At 39.1% G+C, this 24205-nt stretch overlaps 1 protein-coding gene across 7 annotated transcripts in view; it reads right to left on the reverse strand.

Moving 5' to 3' along the window:
• Positions 1–24205, reverse strand: part of rbfox3a (RNA binding fox-1 homolog 3a) — a gene marked incomplete at its 3' end in the record, with an annotated part of 409029 nt that overhangs the window by 203068 nt on the left and 181756 nt on the right. For all 7 annotated transcript variants that reach the window (XM_079595150.1, XM_079595146.1, XM_079595148.1 and 4 more), the window contains one exon: positions 6345–6422. In XM_079595150.1, coding sequence (XP_079451276.1) covers positions 6345–6366 — 22 coding nt within the window. In that variant the 5' untranslated portion in view covers positions 6367–6422. The remainder of the gene's footprint in view (positions 1–6344; positions 6423–24205) is intronic.

The following is a 24205-nucleotide window of genomic DNA, read 5'->3' on the forward strand; positions in this document are numbered from 1 at the left end:
TTTTTTGCATATAATGAAAGTGAATGGTGACCAGGGTCAGGCTTGTGGCAAAAAAGTGGCAACAAAATATCCCCAAAATAATAAAACGTGGAGGGTTTAAAAAGCTGTTTATGAGATATCCCAATTAAAAAATTTAAAGTGTGATTTCTAGACCTAGAAAAGTCATGCAAATCAATAAAATTCTAAACTCTGCATGGGCATTTTACAACTTTGTTGCAAGAAGGATGTAAAGCAAAATATCCAGTAAATAACTTACATTTCTACTTGTTCCTCACACAAAGCTATCATACGACTTCAAAAGACCTGCAATATGTCATATCAGGCCACGTTATGATGCTTTTGTTATTTTAATCACATGGTTGTTGTTGTTGTTTTTGGGAGATTGCAGCCGTTTTTACCATCCACTTTTATTCTATGGAAGAAAGCATTGTGAACATTCTTCAAAATATCTCCTTTTGTGTTTGACTGAAGAAAGAAATTCATACAGATTTTGAATGGCGTGAGGCCAAGTAAATGACCACAAAACTTTAAATTTGAACTGTCTCTTTAAAACCTGTTGCACAATAACACTGCAAGACAGAGTGCTAAATAAGTGGTGTGTAAAAAGGGCAGATACTGAGTAAGCACTCTTTTGCATATTTCCCCTGGTTCTCAATATTTTACAGCATGAATTATAATATTCTGTTCTTTGAAGTCCCCAGTAAGGCTTTGCGTCGGCTCTGAGTAATTCCAAATGTATATTTTCCTCATGGTGCACTCGCACACACCCCATCTGCCGTGATTTAGGCCTAAAACAAACAGCTCAAACAGGCAGCAGTGGATACAGTGGATGCCACTATCCACCAAGGTAACCGAGTTAAGATTGAACGCTTTCCCGGCAATTGGATTTCCATTGACAGATCCGCAGAAGCTGCAGACGTACAGAAACAGAGCGGCGAGGCAGTCAGGTGCAATCTTTGCTCTTTCACCCCTTTGCTTTTTGAAAGCATCTGACCAGAGAGGGCTGATATCTGGCTCAGTGCTCGGGAAAAGGCAAGTCCGTTCGTAACAGTCGAACTTGGATGTTTGTATTTGGCCATCTACGCAGAGTGATTTATTTGAGCCGAAGGAAACACGGTGCACAAATTATGCTTCGCTAAGCGATTTAAGGAACTCTATTTTAGAGGGACGAGTGAGTCTTTGACCTTGAGGATCTTTGTTAGTCTTGGATCAGATGGTCAGTTTAATGCTGAGTTCAGGACGTTTACAGTTACAAAATACCAGTGCCAGACCCGAGCCAGGTCTATCATTTCATCTCATTACTCAGTTGTCACAAGCGATTTTTCCCTCTCTCTGTCCATTCTGTTAATGGCATCAATGGCCCTTCACCTTGGGAACGCGGGACTCAACATATAGGGGGGGAAAAGAAACATGCCCTTACAACTTGGCCTTGAGGCTTTATTATTTAACTTAAAAAAAGGTAGTTTACTGAAAATTACTTGATAGTTGCTTTACTGTATACTGAAAATCACATGATCTGATCCAGCAGATATTGTCATGTTTAGAAGTCTTATTTAACATGGAAAAGGTGTATTTTTTTCCTTTCTTTTTTTGTTGTTGTTGCAAAATTAGCATGATAAACAAAGCCCTATATTTGGCAGAATATATTTGCACTTTAAAAACAGGCGTAATGACAGCAATTCATCAAACATTTACTCAGCGGAAATACTACTGAGAAATAAATGATTTTGGCAGGATGATAAACTCAGTTGTGAGAGAGATTTGTAGATAATCAGACAAAACGGGCGAAAATTGCATGAATAATTTGTCGACGCGAGAGCGAGACAACCGCACTGTTACACAGCGTGCTCCAGGGGTTGGAGCGTCGTCGTCTGCCGAGACGTGGCTGAATTTGACTAATGCCTCTCTCGCTGTGAACAATAGAGACGAATGTTACTTTAAATCCGAAATACTTAAATCCAGCTTTCGATGACTCCAGGCAAATATCATTAATCACGCTAGGCCCACCTCGCACAGCACGCGCGTGCACGACCAGATGATGGCTTTCCCCGACTCAATCCATCACGTACGTGTCGTGAGCGCGGCCCCTCGTACCGGCTGAGAGCCTCCACGTAGGGGCCCCGCTAAGTGAAAGAGTTACAACAGCTGTACCTGGCGCTGGTCGGTGCTCTCAGAGCGGCCCGGCTCCCTACTTAGAATGTCATCCGGCTCGTTTTAAAAGAGCGTCACGCCACGGAGCTCCTCATTTGATGTATCGTTCCTCATCTTTACAATTTTGGGAATAACAGGTCTAACTTATCAATTTGGCACCTGAAATCCCACCGCTTACAGTTTTAGCACATCATGTGTGGGGGTGATGTCATCCTGTGACAGCACTTCCTCTACTCATTACGGGACATTTTTAGACAGGCCAATAAAAATGAGAAAGGAGGCCATTTTAGAATATCCCATTTGCCTGAAAGTGAATCAAGTTATCTCCATTATTTCAGCACTAAGGTGTGCGGTGACAACGCCGACGTGGAAGAAGTAGATTTCCGCCTCTGTCAGAAAGTAAAGGCCACTCTGAGTCCACTACGGGGATTGGCCACGGCGCAAATGCGCTAACATAAACCTCATAATCGTTCTTAATGTCTAAACATAAATGTTTACTGCAGACGGCATTGTGGTGTTTTGGCAGAAAACGTGCCCATTGCGAAGACAACATGGGGGTAAAAAAGGGGTAAAATGCTATTGCTATTTGTGAGTAATATTTAATTAATGACTTTCATAAATAATGAATAGAGCGGATGTAATTGCAGATGTTTTTATGATGACAGGCTTGGCTTCACTGGGCTTTTTTTTTTCTCCTCCCTCTTTTCAATTACCGTCCAGAACAGGGGGAGGCAGAGAGAAGAAATGGAGAGAGAGAGAGAGAGAGAGAGAGAGAGAGAGAGAGAGAGAGAGAGAGAGAGAGAGAGAGAGAGAGAGAGAGAGAGGCTGGTGGAGGCAGAATTAAAGAGGCTTTTTGTCGCGTTTAATATCAATTCATTCCATGGACTGCTGACACAGGCAGTCCAGAGAGCCCAGGATTTATGGCTCCCTCTAATGGGCATGCTCAGAATCAAAGGCCTGTCGTCAGCACTACTTAAACCACTCCTCTCTCACTCCCTCGCTCCGGCCCTCTCCTCTCCACTCCACTTTTAAAGACACAAGCTCATTTACAGCCCTGTAGTAGCATTTCGCAACTAGTTTGGTTCAGGACCCACATTTTAATTCGGACATCAAGTGGTCTCCCAACACGGCACCAAAATGTAAAATAAGCAATTTATAGTTATTTCTATATTCTTGCATCATCCAGTATCAAGGATAACGGTATGTCATGCAACCTGCCCACACTGGCATCTGTCTAATTTGGCGAGCTTCAATAGTGACAGATGACACCGTAGAGTTTGATATCAACAACTGGATATGGGAATCGTCTCCTCACTTTTAAAAGTTTATAAGCCTTTAGAGTTTTAATTTTGCTATCCTATCAAATCATTTAATCAATTATTTTTTGCATTTAGCATTGTTTTATTCCTGCAGTTGAGAACCACTGCTGTGAAGGACACACACACACACACACACACACACACACACACACTGTAACTGTATCAGTCATTTCAGTCTTATGGCAGCTTTGCACTACTCAGGAAAAAAGGAAGGTAAGATCAGGAAGGTGCACATGAAGTTTCTGCTTTCATGTATAAGGTAAATTAAGTGTGTCTTATTCACCAACTGAACATAGAAACATATTTGTGGGTAAAACTTGTATGCAGACATTTGCAAGCAGAAATCATGATCTATGAATAAGTTCACACTTTCTAAATTTAGAATATCACAAACAATTGAGGGCATACAAACAAACCACATAAGCATTCATAATATATCTACATCAGACTCAGACGTCCTTTATTGTTCCCAGAGGAGGAATTAAGGTGTTACAGCAGCAACAGAAAGAACAAGACACAACACAAAATTAAACAATCACAATAACTCAAAAATACAGAGTGCCATGCAATGACCTGATTGGCTTAGTAAACTCATAATCACCTCCACTCACACACACATTCAACACTCACACACCGCCACTCTTACACTGCATCATACTTTAACCATCAAACATCTCATGCCCTTAGTCCAAGCCAAAAATTCCAATATGTAGGCCTATATATTACTTATTAGCACATAATTATATATACACACAAACATATATGTATATATAACTATATTATATAAAAACTTAAATAACTATACACACACACTTTCACATATGAAAGTATGTAATATATAATAGGGGTGTAACAATACCTTCATTTCACGATTCGATATATATCACGATACTGAACTCACGATACGATATTATTGCGATACTCCCAAGACATATGATAAAAGGTTAACAAAAAATGTATTGTTGATTAAAATGCTAACTTTGATATTACATTGTGGGTTTAAATGAACAGGTTTGGACTTGGTGCTTGTAATTCAAGGACAATGGTGACACCAGAATAAAAATATTCATGATTCTGAAGCTGACCATTGCATTATTATACATTATAATCAACATTATATAGTAGTTTAATGTAGTACTGACACTAAAACTCTGAAAACATGATTTTTTTCTTATACAGTAATTTCTATTTTGGGTGAACTATCCACGATACATATTGTCACTATCCACGATACGTATTGTTGCATTTTTGTATTGCGATATATTGTGGCACGATATATTGTTACACCCCTAATATATAATATAAAACAAGCTTTGTATTTTTATCGAATGTGATGGAAAATCTTTGTATGTCTGTACATGTTATATGCAAATATTAATGATTGAGACCTAATCTCTATCTGAACCAGGTTTCTAGTAATGTAACTGATCCACAGAGGAAACACCCCAGACAGACGGAAAACAGCGATGACATTGAGACATACAGCGGATAAGGATGATATAGGAGCGAGAGAAAAAGCCTGTAAATGTAAATTGTGCAAAAAATATGAAATCCACCCCATGAATTGAAGAGTCAGATTCAATTTCAATCTAACCTTTGCTTACAGCACCATTTACTCTTGAAAACACATAACTCAAAACCAGGATGATCATGCACCTATACATTGAGGGGTCACCAGTGGCAATCGTGCTCTTTTGGTGCCCTAGGCGAAAGGGGGAAAAAAATATACAAATAAATATTTTCAACAATATGAGCATAAGATGTGTTAGTCTAGTAGTACAGCTTTTTTTTCAGTATTAAAGGGGAAGGAAAAGAGGAAGCTTTGACATTTTGTCCTATGAGTTTGGAGCGAGAGTGAGTAAATTACGCCATCATTTTCAGTTTAACTCATCAACAAATATTTATCCACTTTAAGTGGTACTTCACCACTGGCAAAAGGACTTTCAATAAAAGTTGTCTGTCTATACAGTAGAAAGGTGATTTTTTTAAATCAGTGCTCCCTGACTAGAGAAAACAGAGAAAAAAAGACAGTTGTCTTTCCTTTTGCCAAATAGATAGGAAACATTAAACACCCATAATGCACTGGGCATGCCGTCCATGGCCACTCTCACCAGTCCCCTATGCATATGCTTGCCAGAGTCAAATATCACCTTGCTTTAGTAGGAAATACTTCTTAGCAAACGATTAGGTATAATGGTGTAAACTTATATTGTTCACGGGTGCAAGAATTCAAAGAGTTAACATTTAGTGGGAGTGAGTTACTTTCAGTTTCCAGTGAAGGATCCAGCGAGTTGTAGGTAATGGCTAAAGGTTGCAAAGAATTGTAAATACGGACAGAACGCTGTGACAAACAATCTGAAAAAAAAAAAACGGAGGGAAAAAACTGAAAGAAACTGCCGTTCTGTCAGTTCCGCCCAACCTCCCGAAGCAAAATAATGTTGTGTACAGGTAAGAAATCTGTTGCAAAAGTGTTCAATTTTTACCAAAATGCTGTTTAAAAAGTAGACATGGTACGGTACAATTTTCAGTGATAAACCTATACCCAATAACTGTTCTTTTAATAACCCTCTTCCGATCTGACTGTCCGTGGGTGGGGGATACAAAAATGCGGAAGTGTAATCACAAGATGTCAAAAGTCTTCTGCTGGCAAATAAATGAGAATTTCTCATTAGAATTTCTTCTAGCTACTACCGACATTGTAACAATAAAAAAATCGGTTGAAAATCGGCTAAGTTACATTTTAACTTAGCTAAAAAATCCGACGGGGTATATGCCACTTTAAATGGGCATGATTTATACACCCACATGCACACACATCTTCACCTGCTCATCCAAACAACATATCTGGTCCATGACCTCCACAAACACACTCACCTGCCCAGCTAGGGGTCTCCATGTACAGCTGTGTCTGAGCTTGTGGGGTCTCACTGCAACCACAGAGGTGTCCGATTCCTGCGGGAGAGAGAAAAAGTGACAGGTTTTGAGCAAGAATGTAAGCCACAGAAATTACACACTAACAAAAAAACATTTAATTCCTCAAAAAGTGTTATTTAAAATTTCCTTTGAATTTAGTGGAAAGCTCATCTACCATTACAAAGAGGTTGAGCTCCCAATTTACATTACAGATTGCTCTGAAATTCCTTGTTTTAGTGAATATATTTGTGTGTTTGGACTTTAATTGTTTTTTTTGTTTGTTTGTTTGTTTTTTCATTTTGCATGCCCTTGTTATGGTAATTTGCAAGGGGATTGAGGAACAGTCAGAGGACCTGCAGGGTTTAGATAAACTCAGAGCCCCAGCAGAACCACCAAATCCTCTGCATGTACTGCAACCGCGCTTCATGCTACGCTGGTGCTGAAGTGGATCTGCCGTAACATTTGGAGCACACACACACCAGCTTGTGTGCTACCTCACATATGGATAAATAAAGCAAAAAAAATGCACTCGTTGGATACATACACATGGAAGCTGCAAACACACAAGGCATATATTAACAACAAACCCCCTCACGTCCTGTTAACCCTTTCCAATTGGAAACAACTCAGTCCGATAGTTGGATAAGAACGATAATCATTCTGTTGGTCTGACCCGGTGAGAAAATGGGCCTGATGTCACGGTTAATTTAAAATCGACTGAACTAAGGCAGGTTTGGCTGTGTGTACGTGATAGCAGGTGGCTTCAAATCACATTCTTATTTAGAGAAACATTCTGGTGAGTAAGAAATCACTTCACCCCGAGTGTGTGAGGGAGGAAGAAGAAGAAGAAAAAAAGAAACAGGGAAAGATGATAATGCTGCAACTTTTCTTTGGACAGAAATATATACAACCCAACAAACACTGGACCCCATGAGAGTGAATGCAGCACTCGGAACAAAAGACCCTGTTAGAGCATTATCGTAATTACACGGCCATAATGGTCTCTATTGCAGGCTATTCAGATTAAATATGCATAGTGCCCCGTCCATATCCACGGGGCTTGATAAAAGTGTTGTTCCTATGTGTCATTTAATTGTTAGCATTAATCTGAAATATAGAGCTAATGTGTTTATTGAAAAACAGCACTCTGCTGGAACCGAATGTCCTTCCTGCACATCATTCTTTATCAACTCACTCACAAGTCTGCACATTTTTTTTTCTGGTACCTCTGCTTGACTCTGTTTCCCATCACACTGTCTTTTTTTCTTAAGGGGAAAGTGCACCCAAAAGTAAAATTTTGTATGATTTCACTCAAAAGAATAAACGTAACAATATTTTAAAAAAGAGAGTCTTCTGTAAGTCTTCTGAAGCCACAAGTGTGAGAAACAAATTGGTCGTTAATCACTTCATTTTAAAATGTGTTGTCATTGAACTGATCATGGAAACTGATTTGTGAAAGAATCAATCAGTTTTTTTGTGAACCAAATGATTCATTTGAAAAGATCTGACTCAAAATAATGATTTATAATGATAATCTCTACTTATCTCATGAATATGCCAAGAAGAGATAGAGCTAAATAGTGATCTCTTTCTCACATAAATCTATTGTGTGATTTCGGAAGACTAGCAGAAAAAGGTATACGGCCAATTGTATGGTGCGTTTTACATTGTTTTTGGAGGATTGTATTTATTGTAATTGCATGCAAAATACAACAATGCGTAGAGTTCCTCCTTTTGCAGAGGAGAAAGAAAGTTATACAGGTTTGGAAAGACATAAGGTTTGAATTTCATTTTTGGATAAACAATTCCTTTAAAAAAAACATTAACCTTCTTTTTTCCCTTCTCCCAAAGTCCATTCTCTCTCTGAGTCTGTCTATCTGAGAGAGGCTGTAGTTCTCTACGGGGAAGTGTCTAATTTCATTCCGAGTGTTCCCCTCTGTGGTCAAGAGTAGAACTGAAACCCGGAGATGCAGGAAGTCTTCTGGGAAATCCAGGCCACTACCAACTCGGTGAGAATTCATTTCTGAGGAATTTCGCTTCGCTTGCCTGAAAACAGGCTCACGGGGTGGCAATGAAAAACAGAGGTCTCTGCATGTCAACAAAACCCTGAGCATATTTGTGTCCATCCACCGAACTCAACGTGTATGTACACAAATGCTACATTCCAAAAAATAGAAAGCTGCCAACGGAGGCAGCATTTTAAGGTCAAGGCTGTTTCAAAATGTATAGGAAACATGATACCTCTTTGGAGCAAAATACTAAGACAAGATCGCATATATCTACTTTGTAGAAAAGACAATCCCAATATGTAACGCAACAAACTCAAAGGGGAAAAAAAATCCAGAAGTGAAAGACATAATAAACGGCTTATATAGTGCAACTATCCAGCCACTTTGTTTAACAGTTGATCTAACAGTGAACCAAACCAACTAGCCACAAGGTGAATCACACACTATTACACACTATGATGAAAAAAAAGACTAAAGTACAAAACGATGTACTTAATGTCTTAAATGAGGTAACAAACTATAAATCACATGAAGCTTTGCACATGACAGTCCAATTTAAAGCGATGGGCAAATATAACTATTGATTGATATTGATGAAGATCATATACTGTATATAGCTCAGAGTATGTCGGTCTTTAAAGTTTCTAAGTTATTATCTAAAAACAATTTCCTTTCAAAAAAAATAATGGGATATTTATTTCCAGAACCCAACTGTTGCACTCAATTAAACTATTATGCTAATAGCTAAGCAACATGCCAACATCAAATTCTATTAGTCAATTGTGTGAGGGAGCAGAGCTACCAAATCATTCTCTTATGAGGTTCAGTGAAGGGTAGGATACTACCTTAGAAGACAGCTGCCTGTAGGCAGTCTACTAGGTTTTCCTCTTTCCTTTACTTCAAGTTTACTCAAAAAATTGTGTTTGAAGCGGGACTGATATAAGTAATTAAAATTAAGGATGGATGATGATAAATTTAGCTCATTTACAAGTACAACCGGTGTCTAAAGCTTTAGTGTTTGTTGATATGTAAGTGCATCAATGTCGATTGTGGCCTGACACTCAATCTTTTGAGCAGGTATTGATGGATCGCAAAGGATCTCACGCAATAACACAGACGCCAACACACACACATGAACAAAGCATGTGTATTGATTTAATCCAAAACAGAGCTCATATCTCACAGCCCCCTGTCTCCCTCCCACACTGTCTCTCTCTCTCTCTCTCTCTCTCTCTCTCTCTCTCTCTCTCTCTCTCTCTCTCTCTCTCTCTCTCTCTCTCTCTGTAATGAATTACCAGGCACTGGCTCCAGTATTTTTGGGAACAAGGCCAACATAATTTGTTATTTCATCATAAGTAATTAAAAGCTGTTTCTTTTCCTGTTGTGTCGGAGCTGATTAATTATTTGGACGGTAAAAAGGCATAAATAACACAGAACTGAAGACTGCCATGGAAAAAAAACAATAAAACAACCATCACTCGGACTACATTGATGTCGCAAGCAAAAAGAAAATAGCATCTCACTAAAGTCTATTTGCCCAGCTATTTAGTTTCGTACATGGCAATAAATAAACTGTCGGCTGCTCTATGATGAGAACAGTGCAATAAAAAATGTTATATCTCAACTATGAAAGCCCTGCTGCATGTAAGCAGATGCAAACAAGGAGTCCGACAGGTGTAATGCCATGTAATGTACATTTGTGTGTTTAAGACAACATTGTGTTACTTATTGTCATTTAAGTACGATTGTGATACTTAAATCACCCCCCCACCGCCCATATAGCCTTAGGTAGGGCACTATTTGAAGGGACATACATTTGTAGTGGTGTACAAAACCATAGTGGACGTTATCGAGTGCACTCATTCAATCTCACAATGCACCGCAATAACGAGTGTACTATCGATGTACGCTCAACAGCTAGAGAATACCCATAATGCACTGTGAGAGTCGCGTGCCAAATGAATTCATGCATCTGACCAGAAGATGGTGAACGCAGCTGATTCATCCATTTTCCAAACCGCTGGTCCAATGTGGGTACAGCGTAATATCATACAATATCATACTTTAAAAAAAACTATATGTTTATACATATAGTTTCCATGACAAAGTTTAAGATAAATCTTTTCATCTTACTACCAAAGTTGCCAGTTTGCTAAGTTTCAAATGATTATTAAACACAAACTAATTGAAAAGAATTTGCTCACTTGTTTTCATTCACTCCTTCAAGTGAACTAATGTAGGGAATAGTGAATGATGTATAGGGGGTGATTTTTAAAGACTCGGTTGAATGTATGATTCAATGATTCATCACGATTGAATGAACCAGTATTTTGAACATATCGGCTGAAAAGAGTCACTTGCAGCCACCTACTGGTGTCACCAGACATCGCACCTTTCCCGGAAATTCCGAGAGTCTCCCGCATATTGAAAGCGGCTCCCTGACACCCGCAAATTATATACAATATCCCAGAAATCGAGCGAGAAAGCCTGTTTCCACCTGGTATTAAGTTGCGTTTTCCGTGAACTGATCACAAGTACTCAAGATGCATTATGTATTATCACACATTTCAAATGCTTTTCCAGTGACCACTTGCATTCGGATTATGAGGAGAGCATCTTATTCCGTCACAACTCATCACTTTTATTTTCAGTGTACGAAGAATACCATTGAATGAACAAACCAAGGCGGATTATGTGAATGAATATAATATAATAATATAATATAATATAATATAATATAATATAATATAATATAATATAATATAATATAATATATAATATAATATAATATAATATAGTAGAGTGGAATGTCTGTGTCATTGAAAATGTGTCACTAATGCACAGCTCAAATCTAATGAATTATAGAATACACAAAACATAGAAACCAGTAGCACAAAACCTAAAATAAATAAATAAAGACATTTCAGACTTAAGATTCTGCCTAACATTTTTTTCCAGTGACCACATACTATTGGAGAGATAAAGGGGTCAAGGTTTGCTTGTTAGCATGGTTCATGAGCAAAGATGGCAGATTTCAAGTTGTTTGCTTCCAGGTTTTCATGTGCCTGCAAAGCAAGTGGCATTAAGATGAATGGGAATGCTAATGGATAGATTTCTCCAGATATTATAGATTTCCTTGGTTAGAATACTAGAAACAGCAAATTACATCAATGGAAAAAAAACGAATAAAAAGGCAAATAAGAGCAAACATGCTGTTTTGGCAGAGAATGAATCTACATAGCAGACTGTGAAAATAAATAATTTAAATAATATGGAATTCAACACAAACCAGAGATATAAAAGTCCTTTGGCCGAAAGAGATTTATGTTCCATTATGAGGCAACATGTCAAAAACCGAGGATGAATCGATTTAGCAATACATGTTTTAAAGATCAGAAGACAAAATAATGCTTTCAATCAGTTCATTGTGCATTAAAGAAGAATTGAAGAATAAATGCGAAGAATAACACTGCTTGGGTGGTGGGATGTGCTTCCACATCTTTTCAGCATATGATGAGAACAGGTTGTAAAGGGAAGAGAAAGAGTGAAAAATGGCCAGGGCAGTGGCACGGCATAAAAGAACGATTTAACTTTGTAATGCTGTGCCTGAATCCTTTTGGATTCTACTTGGCTTTGTGAAGCAGATTAGTTGAGCAGCTTTTACAGGCTTTGGTAAATAGAGTTGTAACTCCATTCATCCCCCATTCACAGAGTAAATATCCCCTTTCACACACACCAGAGCACAGTGGCACACACACTGACCTGGAAACACTTCTCAATTACAGACAAGCTGGAGCTCATCAACTCTTCCTACAGGGAGCCCGAATAGAAAGTCTGGACATAAATATTAAGCCTTGAACAGCCTGCTGTAATTTGATTTTCATACTGGGTCAATATATGAAAGCTGTGAGAGCTAATGTTCCTGTTCCGTATGGAGTTTCACCTCATATCGCTGGGCTGGGAATTTATGTGCCATGTATGTTTGCTTTTTGCATGCGCTTGGGATTGCTGTCAGACTGACTGTTTGTTGCTATTTGGGCTTTTGTTGAAGGATTCGTTCATCTTAAAATGAAAAACCTGTCATCGTTTACACACCCTCATGTTGTTCTAAACCTGAATGACTAAAACTGTACTGGCTTATACTGCAAGCTTACAAAGGCATCATAAAAACAGTCCATACGCGTCATGCATTTTGCAATAGGTGAGAAAAAGGAAGAAATTTAAGTCGTTATCTGGTTGCAATCTTCCTCTCAAGTGAACTTTCAACCTCACTGAGTAAGAAACATTCAGAGCAGTTCTGTGAGCCGGATCAACGGATTCAAAATGATTCTTTCGCAAATCATATATTTTTTCTCACGAACATACCAAGGAAATCTGATGTCAAGATTTTTAGTAAATAAAAGCTTCGAATATAGTGCATGAGTCATATAAAACGTTTTTATGATATTTTGTATGGTGCTTTTTAGTCATTTTGGAGCTTGAAAGCTCTAAATCATTGTGACTGCATGAAAAAGAGCAATCAGCACACTATTCAAAATGTTTCCTTTTGTGCTCCGCAGAAGAAGGAAAGTCATGCAGGATTGGATTGACACGAGGCACATTTCTTAGGTATATATTCTAAAGGTTTAATAAACTGTTCCATTTCAAAAACTTTATTTCTGACTATTATTTAATAAGTCAGGCTTTAGAAAATATGTTTATATCTTTTTCCTTTGACCAACACTAGCCCCTTTAAATTACCATTAAGATATCATGTGTAAACGAAAATACCAGTAAATCAGTTTAGGCCATTTCCCTTTATAAAGTTGTAACATTACTAGTAAATTGCCGGTATGAAGCTGTGTGTGAACAAAGAATGAAGAATACCAGTGTTGTGCCGAATTCTGACCCCTGCCAGATTATTACCCCCCTAAATCCCCAGAATAGGTAGGTTTAGGATAAGGTGTGGGGGTTGGGTTTAGGTTTAGGTGGTGGGATTAAGCAATCAGGTAGCACCTTCAACGATGGGGGTACACAATACCTGTGTGAGCACGTACGAGGTCAGAATGCCCTGATGTAAGAAGTTTGCTTTGGGCCAATCGTAAAGTCTGTCGAAACAGTTAACGATAAGCTCTGTTGCTTTGAATTGTTTTTATGTATGCATGTGAAAGCTAGTTAAACATCTACCTGTTCCTTCTTTTCCATTCATCAGTTCTGCCGCTCTGTGGCTAATACCGCGTACTGTTTAATGGAAAAGTCGTACCAGGAAAGTCTGGTAATTTTATGGTAATTTACCGGAATTGCTGTGTGAAAGGGGCTAGTGTGATTAAAATTTGAGCGACTATCCCTGATGTTCTTCATCTCATACAGCTGTAGGTAAGCAGTAAATACCAGCTTTATCCCTGCAGAGCGGCTGAGATATTTAAGAGCACGGAGCGGACTGCACTCTCACCAGCAGCCCTACTGAACCACATGTTGCAAATGTTAATGAGGATTCCCAAATGCCAGGCCACTCCGAGGAATCTGCCTTTAGCCAACCCAGCAGATTGTGGACACATGCAGCGAATGACGAAGAGGCCTCGGAAGAAGAGAAACGGGTGATAGGAAACATGTAGACTTAACTGACTAGCCGATGGGATTGAAATCTTCTTCATTCCGGCAAGCCAAAGTATTCAAATTGACCTTCCTAAAATGAACATGAAACAGGATTTTCTACGACGCGTCACCACCCTCCTTCATAACCGTGGCGTCGCTGTGGGTTCGCTCAATTTTAATATTGCATTTGTTGGGTAAAAAGATTGAATATACAGCTAATCGACATCTCCATTAAGATCCCAGTGTTGTCATTCCACTGCAACATGCACCCAATTTATGTTGGACAGAGAGGATTCTGGGAAATTGAATACTAGGACGTCTGATGCAAATTGAACATGAGGGGCATTGAATATTAAAACAGGCAAAGCACCCCATTGACTGAAAGTGGGGGGAGAGATGGAAATTCAAATGAAATACGACCCGCCGTAAAAGGGTGAAAATAAAGGACCAAAACAAAATCAACAACAAGTGAATAATTACAACAACAGCTTGGTTTATTTTCAGTTTGAGTTGATTTACTAAAACATAAATATACAATAAAAAGTAACAAGGGTGTAAAGCATGTTGTTAAATTTATCATTTTAAGCAAGGAGAGCGAGACGTCAGGCGGGATGCGCCTCCGATCATGAAACGCTGTTGGTTTACCATCGACGTCTTTCTTCAGAATTAGGAAAACAACCTGTGCTAGCTTTATAGAGGCAGATGAAAACCGGGTTTTATGATAATTATTCCGAAGCTGTGTGGATTTAGTGAGTTGTTAAAGTGGAAATCGAGTCATCGTTTGAGGTAGTAAGACTGTCATGCTGTTTTCATTGGAATCCCACAGTATATCATTATATTACGGAACGGCCGTAATTATGGTGCAAACGTTTGTTGTCTTCCTGAACATTGTGTCTGAACTTGACTTGGTGACTTCAGTGTCATTAGTGGAAAAGTGTCATTCTTAAATGTTGATGCCACCAAAAGCTCTTCATTCCAGACTGATTTTAATGAGTTGCAGTATAAAGCCCTAAACTCATCTGTATTTCTATTCTTTGTGTGCTTTGCCTTAGAAACCCCAAAACACCAAGCCTTCTTCATTTTCAATACTCAATACCCTTTCTAAACGATAAAGGCGTTAATTTTAATGTATAAAGGCATGTGGGAGAAATATTTTTTTATCTCTTTTTCTTTTTATGAGATTTCTTACTGTTAAAAACTTTGGCAGTCAATAGAATAAAATAAACTGTGATAACTGTCATGTCTTCAGAAAGCAGAAAAATAGTAACAATATTAAACAAATAATATAAATGAATGTGTTCAAATTATTTAAATAATAATTAATAATAATAAAATAATTATCAATCACATAATAACTTTTTGGGATTTTTTAAATTTATGTAATATTAACAACATTAACAACAAAATGAATTACAAAATCATTTTAGTAATTTTGTTGTGTTTTGTATTTTTTTAAAAATGTTTATAGTTTGTATTTATTTTTAGTTATGTTTTAGTCTTTAGAACAAAAGAGGAAATACAATACGTTTTATATATACATCTAAAACCATTAAAATAAATAAAATTAAGTAAAACGTTTTTTTTTTTTTTATGGTTTTAGATTTAACTAACCCTGCAACTATCCAAATGACCTTAAACAAGCCTTTTCCGTTTTTGCAAATAAAATTAAAAATCTTTTCAGAATCTGATGTCAGCACCTCGCTGAATGATGTCCTTACACAAACTATAATGTCATACAGTTCAGTCTGAATTGGTCCAGCATGCTGAAATTTTAGATGTTTGTGTCATTGTGAGTTAATTCACTGGTGTTAAATGTGCAATAACTGGAACTGAAATGGCTTGGTTCATGTTTGTGTGCAATGAAGCTGAATGTTTGATGTGGTGAACTCACCAGCACAGTCTTTGCAACCTTTGTTGACCTGACTGATTTGTACCAACCCAAACGTGGGGACCACATAATGTAAAAGGTGATGTTATGGCAGCTATTACAGCCATTTCTATATGAGAAAGGTGGGGTGTAATCATACAACAATGTACTGTACATAGCACACCATTTGTACAGTAGATAATCCCAGCAAAGGAAGCCTGCGTGAGGGTAAATAAAAGATGAATGAAGTAAAACTAAATAAGCCAGAGGTGCCTGTCACATATTTGTGAGCTTCTGACTAGACAAATGAAAGGGAAGTTCCCGTGAGAACTGAGTATGTAATTCAGCGCGTAATGTGTGTGTGTCGGATGAACGAGAAAGATGCAAGAGGCGCGCATCCATCCTCAGAGGTGAACTCGATTTCACGGGTTAGTGAGAGACGGGTGCTGTAGTCTGAGAGGTGGGTGTTCAGCCTGGGCTTTATTAAAGCGTTTCTGTTCTCAGTCTATTTAGAATCAGTGTTTGCTGTTGCAGACGACAGGCCTGAGCCCCTCTCACTCGCCACAGCTGCCGGAGGCTTCGCACCTCGGTATCGCCCCTTAAACATCCACTCAGACACAAAATAACACATTGTCTGCACGCTTTATGTGTGTGTTTTAAGTTGGATACACCGATTTACACAATGAAGTTGAGTGTCTTGCAGGTGTGCAAAATTCAACAGTTTGCTAACAGTGCAGATGGAGCTGTGCTAAACATGATCCCCTCTCACATACACACACACACAGTCATATATCAGACATTTATCACTGCTCACGTGTAGGATGACCACCCCCCAGGAGCTTTTAATATTTAATGTAAAGATTAATCAGCCCTCTCATTATTTTAATTGTTCTTCCTTTATCCAACCTGTCAGAGTTATAGATTACCCCCTGTAGACCCTAACAGCAGCTCCCTGGTCGGGGATTTATGGGTATTTTTGGATCAGTTAGCCTCTAGTCATATTTCACCATTTTCTGACGAGCCATTAAAATGTCCCAGGTAATTAAACAATGGGCATCAAGTTCAGGTCTAGCCTCTTTATCAGGCAAGAAGCACGCTGGGATAAAAACTCCCTTGCTAGTGATTAGTATGTTTAAAAAAAAAAAAAGGCTCACAAGTGTCGATGTATAGAATCAGTCGGGGAGAAGTCGCTCTGAGAGGTGATACATGCTTGTTAGTGAGGTGATAGAGCATTATGGGATATCACACACATTCTTTTGAGGAAGAGCAGGAGGAAAAATATTAATGTACAAACCCAAGGAAAAACAAATCACTCAAAATGTTTATCTTTAGATTTATATATATTCTTGAAGACATAATTTTTTGTGTGTAACTTTTTATTTCTAAAGTAACAATGTCCATCAGCGACACCAGCAGGTAAAGTTACAGCGGGAGGCAATGCCTCTCTCACACTATGATTGGATATGATTGGTTCATGCGATAAATCCCGCGTTCGCAAATCGGCGAACATTTATTTTGCAGCCAGGGTAGTCTAGCAACTCTGGCGAGCTGGAAAAACCAAACTCTAGTCAGGCCAATCACATCGTGTATAGAATCGGCGGGCGGGCTTAACATAATGACGACAGAGTTGCGACGAATCCCTGCTACTTGAAAACAAAGAATGGCTGCTGCTGGCGAACAGCTGTCTTTCGAATCGGCTCTGGAGGACTTGGAGTTAAGTTTTTCTTTGAGAATAGAACAAAGAACGGCACTTAAGTCATTCTTAATTAAAAAAGGAAGATGTGTTCGGAGTTTGCAGACCGGATATTTGCCGCTCTGACTACACCACCTTCTTCGTTGCTCTGGTTGGTTGTAGCGTGCAAAGGGAATCTGAAAGACAATCGTTTATCCCGCCGCTCGGATTGAGCCATCCCAATGGTGAGTTGCCAGACTAAACATCTTGCCAGGCTAGGCATTACCGGGAAGACTAATTAAAACGTAAGAAAACAACTCAACAACTTAGATATCACTGCTTTATGTCACATCAAAATTAAACTTGAAATGGCCTGAAAACAGTGAAAGATGAAAAATATCTTACTGACCCCAAACTTAATGTTTTTGGCACGCAGCTTATTACTGCATTTAAACAGCTCCGTTTAAAAAAAATAAAAAAACGTTAATAATGTGAATATATTTGAAATGCAATTTATTCCTGTGGTGGCAAAGTAGAATATTCAGCAGCCATTCCTCCAGTCTTCAGTGTCACTTAATCTTTCAGAAATCATATACATACATACACACAGGATATAACTTTTCCCCCCCAGAAAACTCAGCAGGCCCTTGCAGATCTACGGTTTCTGCGCGCCTGACAGGGTTGCTGTAGGAGTCCGGCAGCTGCCCCGCGGTGATTGAGTGGGTACTGATGAAGAGAGAGTCGGAAGTGAAAAATGCCAGCCCTTCGGCCAAGAAAACACATACACACACAGAAGGGGTCAGGCCTTTCGCAACCTCCGTTCATTTCATCGTTCTTGCCCGGCTGAAGCTTTTTGTGGGCAAGGTGGCTGGAGCAAGTTGCCGATTACATAATCCTGTTTTACAGGGGCTCCATCCATCACCCGGCTTTCATTTTCATTGGAGCTAAATTGCACGAGTGCTGGGAGTGGAAATGAATTTCAGCAGTCCAGCATATCTGTTTAGTTTGCAGAAAGCAAAAGCACTGTGGAGAATGGAGAGTGAGAGAGATGTGTAGAGCCAGCGAAAGAGGGAGAGAGAGAGAGAGAGAGAGAGAGAGAGAGAGAGAGAGAGAGAGAGAGAGAGAGAGAGAGTGAGAGAGTGAGAGAGAGAGAGAGAGAGAGAGAGAGAGAGAGAGAGAGAGAGAGAGAGAGAGAGAGAGAGAGAGAGAGAGAGAGAGAGGAAGGATAAAAGACCCTTCCCGAGTTCGGTCCGGCGAGGGTCTGATGGTGATGCATGGTTATGGACCATCTGCACTCAGAGGCGATAAATTTATGATTATGGTGAGAGAGCTAAAAGGCTGTCCATTACTGTAACATAGTGGCCTCAGTAGAGAGTCTCTCATCAGGCCCAGCTGAGAATCAGCAGTAAAACCGGACAAGGCATCTAATATTAAACAAATTTACATGCCAACAGCAGGTGTCAGTCAATAGCCTGCGGACAGTTGTTCAGCTACTCAAGCTGTAGGCCTGCTCGCTCACTTTCTCCACTTTTACCTTAGGATCCAAACGCGCCAGCAAAAGTGTGGCGGTAGGACGGAGAGCATGTCATGGCTGCAAGATGATTGGTGTGCATGAAAAGGCTCATTTTGCTGACAATGGAGGAAAGACAATGGATAGAAAATGCATTCACATTTCGGATCACTGTCGCGCTATTGATTCTTAAATAGCAGCGCCGTCCAAATGGCTCATGAGGCTTTTGTGCTCTGACATCTCTGCGGTGCGCCGTTCAATTAGTTTTAGTGTCCCGGTCCAGCTGCCGACCACCGTTCAAAACACGTCCGGCAAAACACAATCGCCTCCACGATGCCGAGGAGCGAGAATGCTGAGCGCACATGCAACCGGCGCAAACATTCAACCCAAGGTCGACCGGGTAACCAAGTGACTTGGCATTTTAGAGGTGATAGAGAGTTTAAACTTACAGCAGAGTTTGCTGGATTTTTATCGGAGGTCTTTGTTGATCTGCTCGATGGGGTGAAAGTTAGGACACCGGCTTCTTAGGAACCGAGATTTGGTGGGAGAAGTACTCGGATGAACTTGAAAAAGACATGCTCTTGCTAATGCTGTCTGCAAGCCTACAGATCTGCTTCTGAAAGAGTCTGCGATTAAACCAACACAAGCAAAACGAGTCAAACAAGTCATCGGTTTCCCTTGAGATGGAAACATCCCGTGTCGAATGAGCAAAAACAGTGTTTCCGTGATCGCTCGCTGCTGATTTTCTCAAACGCATCAAAAGAAACATTTCAGTTCAGTTCTGTACCAATCAGATTGAACCTTGAATGAAATCTAAGGCAGTCTTAAAGGGGTTTGTGTAATAGAAGCTTTTGTTGAATTTGAAGCTCTAACTTCCTGTCATTTGAAAATGTTGTTGGCACGCTTACAATATTTTAGGGGTAATTTGTTTACAGAACTGAATGTGTGGTTTAAGCTAAATAATTAATGATTCTTTTCCTCTAGTAATTGGTTTTGCTCAACCGCCAAATAACAATCTAATGTGAGCTGCCTCTCAAAGCACAAGTCTAATTTCAGGCATTTGGTGCAAATCTGTCACAGTTATAAGCTTAACACATGCATTACGAACTCACTCGGGGACCGGCTACAATGCAGAGTAATTAATTTCACAATTAAAAGAACACTGAAAAATCTATACATTTCCATAATAGTCAAAATTTGAATCCATACACTTTTGACCCATTAAAAACCTTGATTGTTTCCTCACTTTAGTGGGTGACGCTTACTTACTTTTTAAATGCTTTGCTAAGGGAAATCTAAGCGCTTTGAGCTGCATTCTTCATTTGATGGCAGAGCTTATTCTACCAAGCAAACACAGGAATAGCTTGCAGTGTGTGGAAGCTTGGAGACTGTATCTTGTCAAGTGACTCATACATTTGAACAGTTTTTGGAATGACCAATACCAATTAGGGTGACATCAATGGAAAAATTTTTTTTAAAGAAATTAGTAAATTATTGAATTTACATCAAATACAACAACAAAAACAAACCTATAGCTTTTTTGATTTAACAAAGACAGTGATAAACTGAATATTCCACTATAAACACTTGCCATGAAAAATGCCATGTAGAGTCTTGAATCAATGAATCTTTCTTTTTTATCTGTACAAGAACCATCCCAAATGAACCGGTTCATTAGCATGCCCAAAACAGATAAATTTGCTCTAGTCAAAGACAGAGATTAACTAAATATTTTCTATAAAAATGCCTGAAGTACCATGTCAGTGATTCATTTTGAATCTGTTCATTTGCAAGAACCATCCGAATGAACTGATTTGCTAGATTCAATTCCAATGCAACGCATGAGATATAGGATGAAACGATTCACTACACTCTAAAAAATGCTGGGTTGTTTGAACCCAATTTTGGGTCAAATATGGACAAACCCAGCCATTGGGTTACATTTTTTTAATTGGATTTTTGATCCAACGTTTGGGTTTGTCCATATTTGACCCAAAATTGGGATAAAACAACCCAGCATTTTTTAGAGTGTAGAAAGGTTTCGAAAGCAATTGAGCTACTGTAATACTTCTGAAAAATACAGGTAAAGGGATTGATCACACCAAAAAAACACAATTCACTAATCATTCATTTCGTTCCAAACCTGTAGGATATGTCCTTCCGTGAAACACAAATGCTATTTTCCAGAATGTGGGTGTTAAAACAACATAAGACTCCTTTGACTTTCATTGTAATAAAAAAAAAATCTACAGAAGATAGAAAGTTATACAGGTTTAGAACAACATGACGAAATGATTCAGAATTCTCAGTTTTGGGTGACCAGAATAGTGAAATATATTAAATAATAAATAAAAACAAATGTGTAAAATCAACGAATCCCAATGAAAGCGAGGTTCTTTATGGAAGAGTAAAAGCACAGAAATGTACGAAACATCAATATAACCTTCCCTACTTAAGATTCCAGGATGTATTTTAAAATTTGAGGCGCTGGGAAAACATCAGACTAGCACCCCGTCTAGCCTTTTTGAAAACCTTTAGAGAGCCATCACTAGACGGAATGAACTCAAAGCGGTCGGAAGGAGGCGCCGTTTGGGTCGGTTTCAGGGGATGTTAACTCTTTTCTCTTTGGTCTCAACGGCAGGAAGTGCTGAAGTCAGCAGAGGTCTTCTTGTTTGAGTGAGCCTTTCAGATAAATCAATAAAGCCGCTTTCATCCTCTTTCTGATCCATTTGTCCCCTCCGTTCTCCACGCTCTGTTGATATGGAGCTATAAGAGAGGGAGACAGAGAGACGTTTCTGCTAAGCTGAAAGGCAAAGGGTGGCCTGATAGCTGCAGTGCAGGATAACCAGTGTCCAATCGGCTCTCCGCAGGTGACAGCGTCCATCATGGCTGCAGGCATGAGCGGCCATGGTATTGATGCAGGACAGGTGAGGTACGCGCCGGTGATTTGAAGAGCGGGTAGGTTCGCCGGCAATGGCAAGCGTGCTAAATGAAATACATCACATCAGTGCCTGTGCCTTAATTACACCTGTCAATCAAAAGAGCTCCAGCTTATCTGGAAACTGTCTCCTCATACCCAAAAATAGTCTGTCTAGTTTGAAGGAGACAAGCCCGGTCCCAGCTCGCCTTTCATGCCCCTCGTCATCAGATTAATATTTGGCTGGTGATGGTCACCTTATGAGACCTCAAACATCCCAGGTGTCGAAAACAGATCGGCCGATGCTACATAATTCAAAAGGTAATTGTCTTTTTATTTGGTTTCAATTTTGAGGGAAGCTACATTTCACAGATTCGGTCACACTAAAAATATTTCAGGTGACTAATGAAATATGCATCCAGAAATCAGCTACAGACCATGTGGTGTATGGTAAGTCGCTCCTTTTACTTTATGTTGGTCCCGGAGGTAAAATTCAATAATTTTAATACAATGAAATACACAGTAACAAAAAACTGTAATTTCCACAAATGCACACCTTAAAACTGTTAACAGAAACATCTGTTAATATTTAAACTAACCACAGTGCAATTCATTTTCTTTCAGTTTTAATTTAATTCATGCAAATTATATTACACTTTAATTTAGTTAAACTAAATGTGCATACTTTAATCTCATTTAGACAAGTGTGAGTGCAATTACAGAGTCCTTTTTATATCCAGCTTATTTCAAAGAATGCAAAAATATCAATATAACACACTGATCCATTAAAATTGAGTAAAAACAAAATTATGATGTGCCAAATCTCTCAATGAATCTCTTTCGGGTTAACCACTAGCTTGCAATAGAGCACATTAGCATGCTATATATATTTTTTTACTTTGTAAAATGTATGGGACCGACAAAAGGCAAGTAAAAGCCCAACTCAAAACCGTAACAGAAACTCACAAATACCAATATATATATATATATATATAATATATAGAGCACAATATAACAATTAATTTCAGCATTTAATCCCCAAACCAGTTCCATGCAAAAGCATGCTGGGAAATCCACCAACCAGTTAATGCAACAAAAATGATTCATGTAGTCCCAACATTGATTTAAGCAGCACAATTGTTTTGTGTAGTGTGAACTTGTAATGTCAACCATCGAGGCTGTATACAACCCCGATACCCTTAAATAGGGCACTATTAGTGGTTTTCGAAACCCTAGTGGACGATATTGAGTGCACTCATTCAATCCCACAATGCACCGCTATAACAAGTGTACAACCGAAATACGCTCAAAGGCTAGAGAATACCCATAATGCACTGTGAGAGTCACGACTTCCCACATCTGACCAGAAGATGGTGCCGACAGCTGAATCATCCATCCATCCACTTTCCAAACCGCTGGTCCAATGTGGGTACAGCTTAATATTATGCAGGTATCAATTACCTTTCAATTGATTTTCAAATTGATTAATAAAGGTTGATACGTATAGTTTCCATGACAGAGTTCAAGATAAATCTTTTCATCTTACTACTGGAGTTGCCAGTTTGCTAAGTTCCAAATGATCGTTAAACAGCAAGCACAAACTATGCAAAAGCGGCAGCCGTTCCGGCGTACTCAGTGTCCGAATTTACTCCCTCAAGTGAACTATATTAGTGGAATGAGGGTATAGGGGGCAATTTGAGACACAGCCCAAGACTTTGACGCACAGAACTGGCAGCAAACCAGGAAATACTCTTGCAAGTTTCAAAAGTATCATGCCAGCGTGGAATAACTTTAGTAGAGTGCGCCAAATCAACACAAACGCAAGAGGTAAAATGAGAAAACACACTCGCAAACAATAAATACATGCTAGAAAAGGCCATTTTCTCTCCCCATTAGAGATGTAGAATATTTCACTTTCCTCAGAGACAAATAGAAGAAAATACGGCATTGGGACATAAACAAAAGGAGCATTGAGTACAACTCTTTACATGACTCCCCAGCTCTCTATCTCTTTAATAAATGAGTCCCCGTAATCGTAGGAACAGGCAGAAAGCAGCATTATATGAAAATGCAACACAAGGATAACCTTAAATGGAAGTAAATCAACCACTCTGCTCTTTTCAACCTTTTTGTGGGGATATTGGCTGCTTGCTGACTCTCCTAACTTGATGCCAGAGGGGAGGAGAAATGTATGTTCAATTCTGCAGTCCGCGCATCGCTTGGCCGGGGGTGTTAACACTGTCAGGGCACATGAGGCTCCAGACTATCTGTTT

This window comes from Phoxinus phoxinus (assembly GCF_949152265.1).
Source record: "Phoxinus phoxinus genome assembly, chromosome: 21".
Lineage (NCBI taxonomy): Eukaryota > Metazoa > Chordata > Actinopteri > Cypriniformes > Leuciscidae > Phoxinus > Phoxinus phoxinus.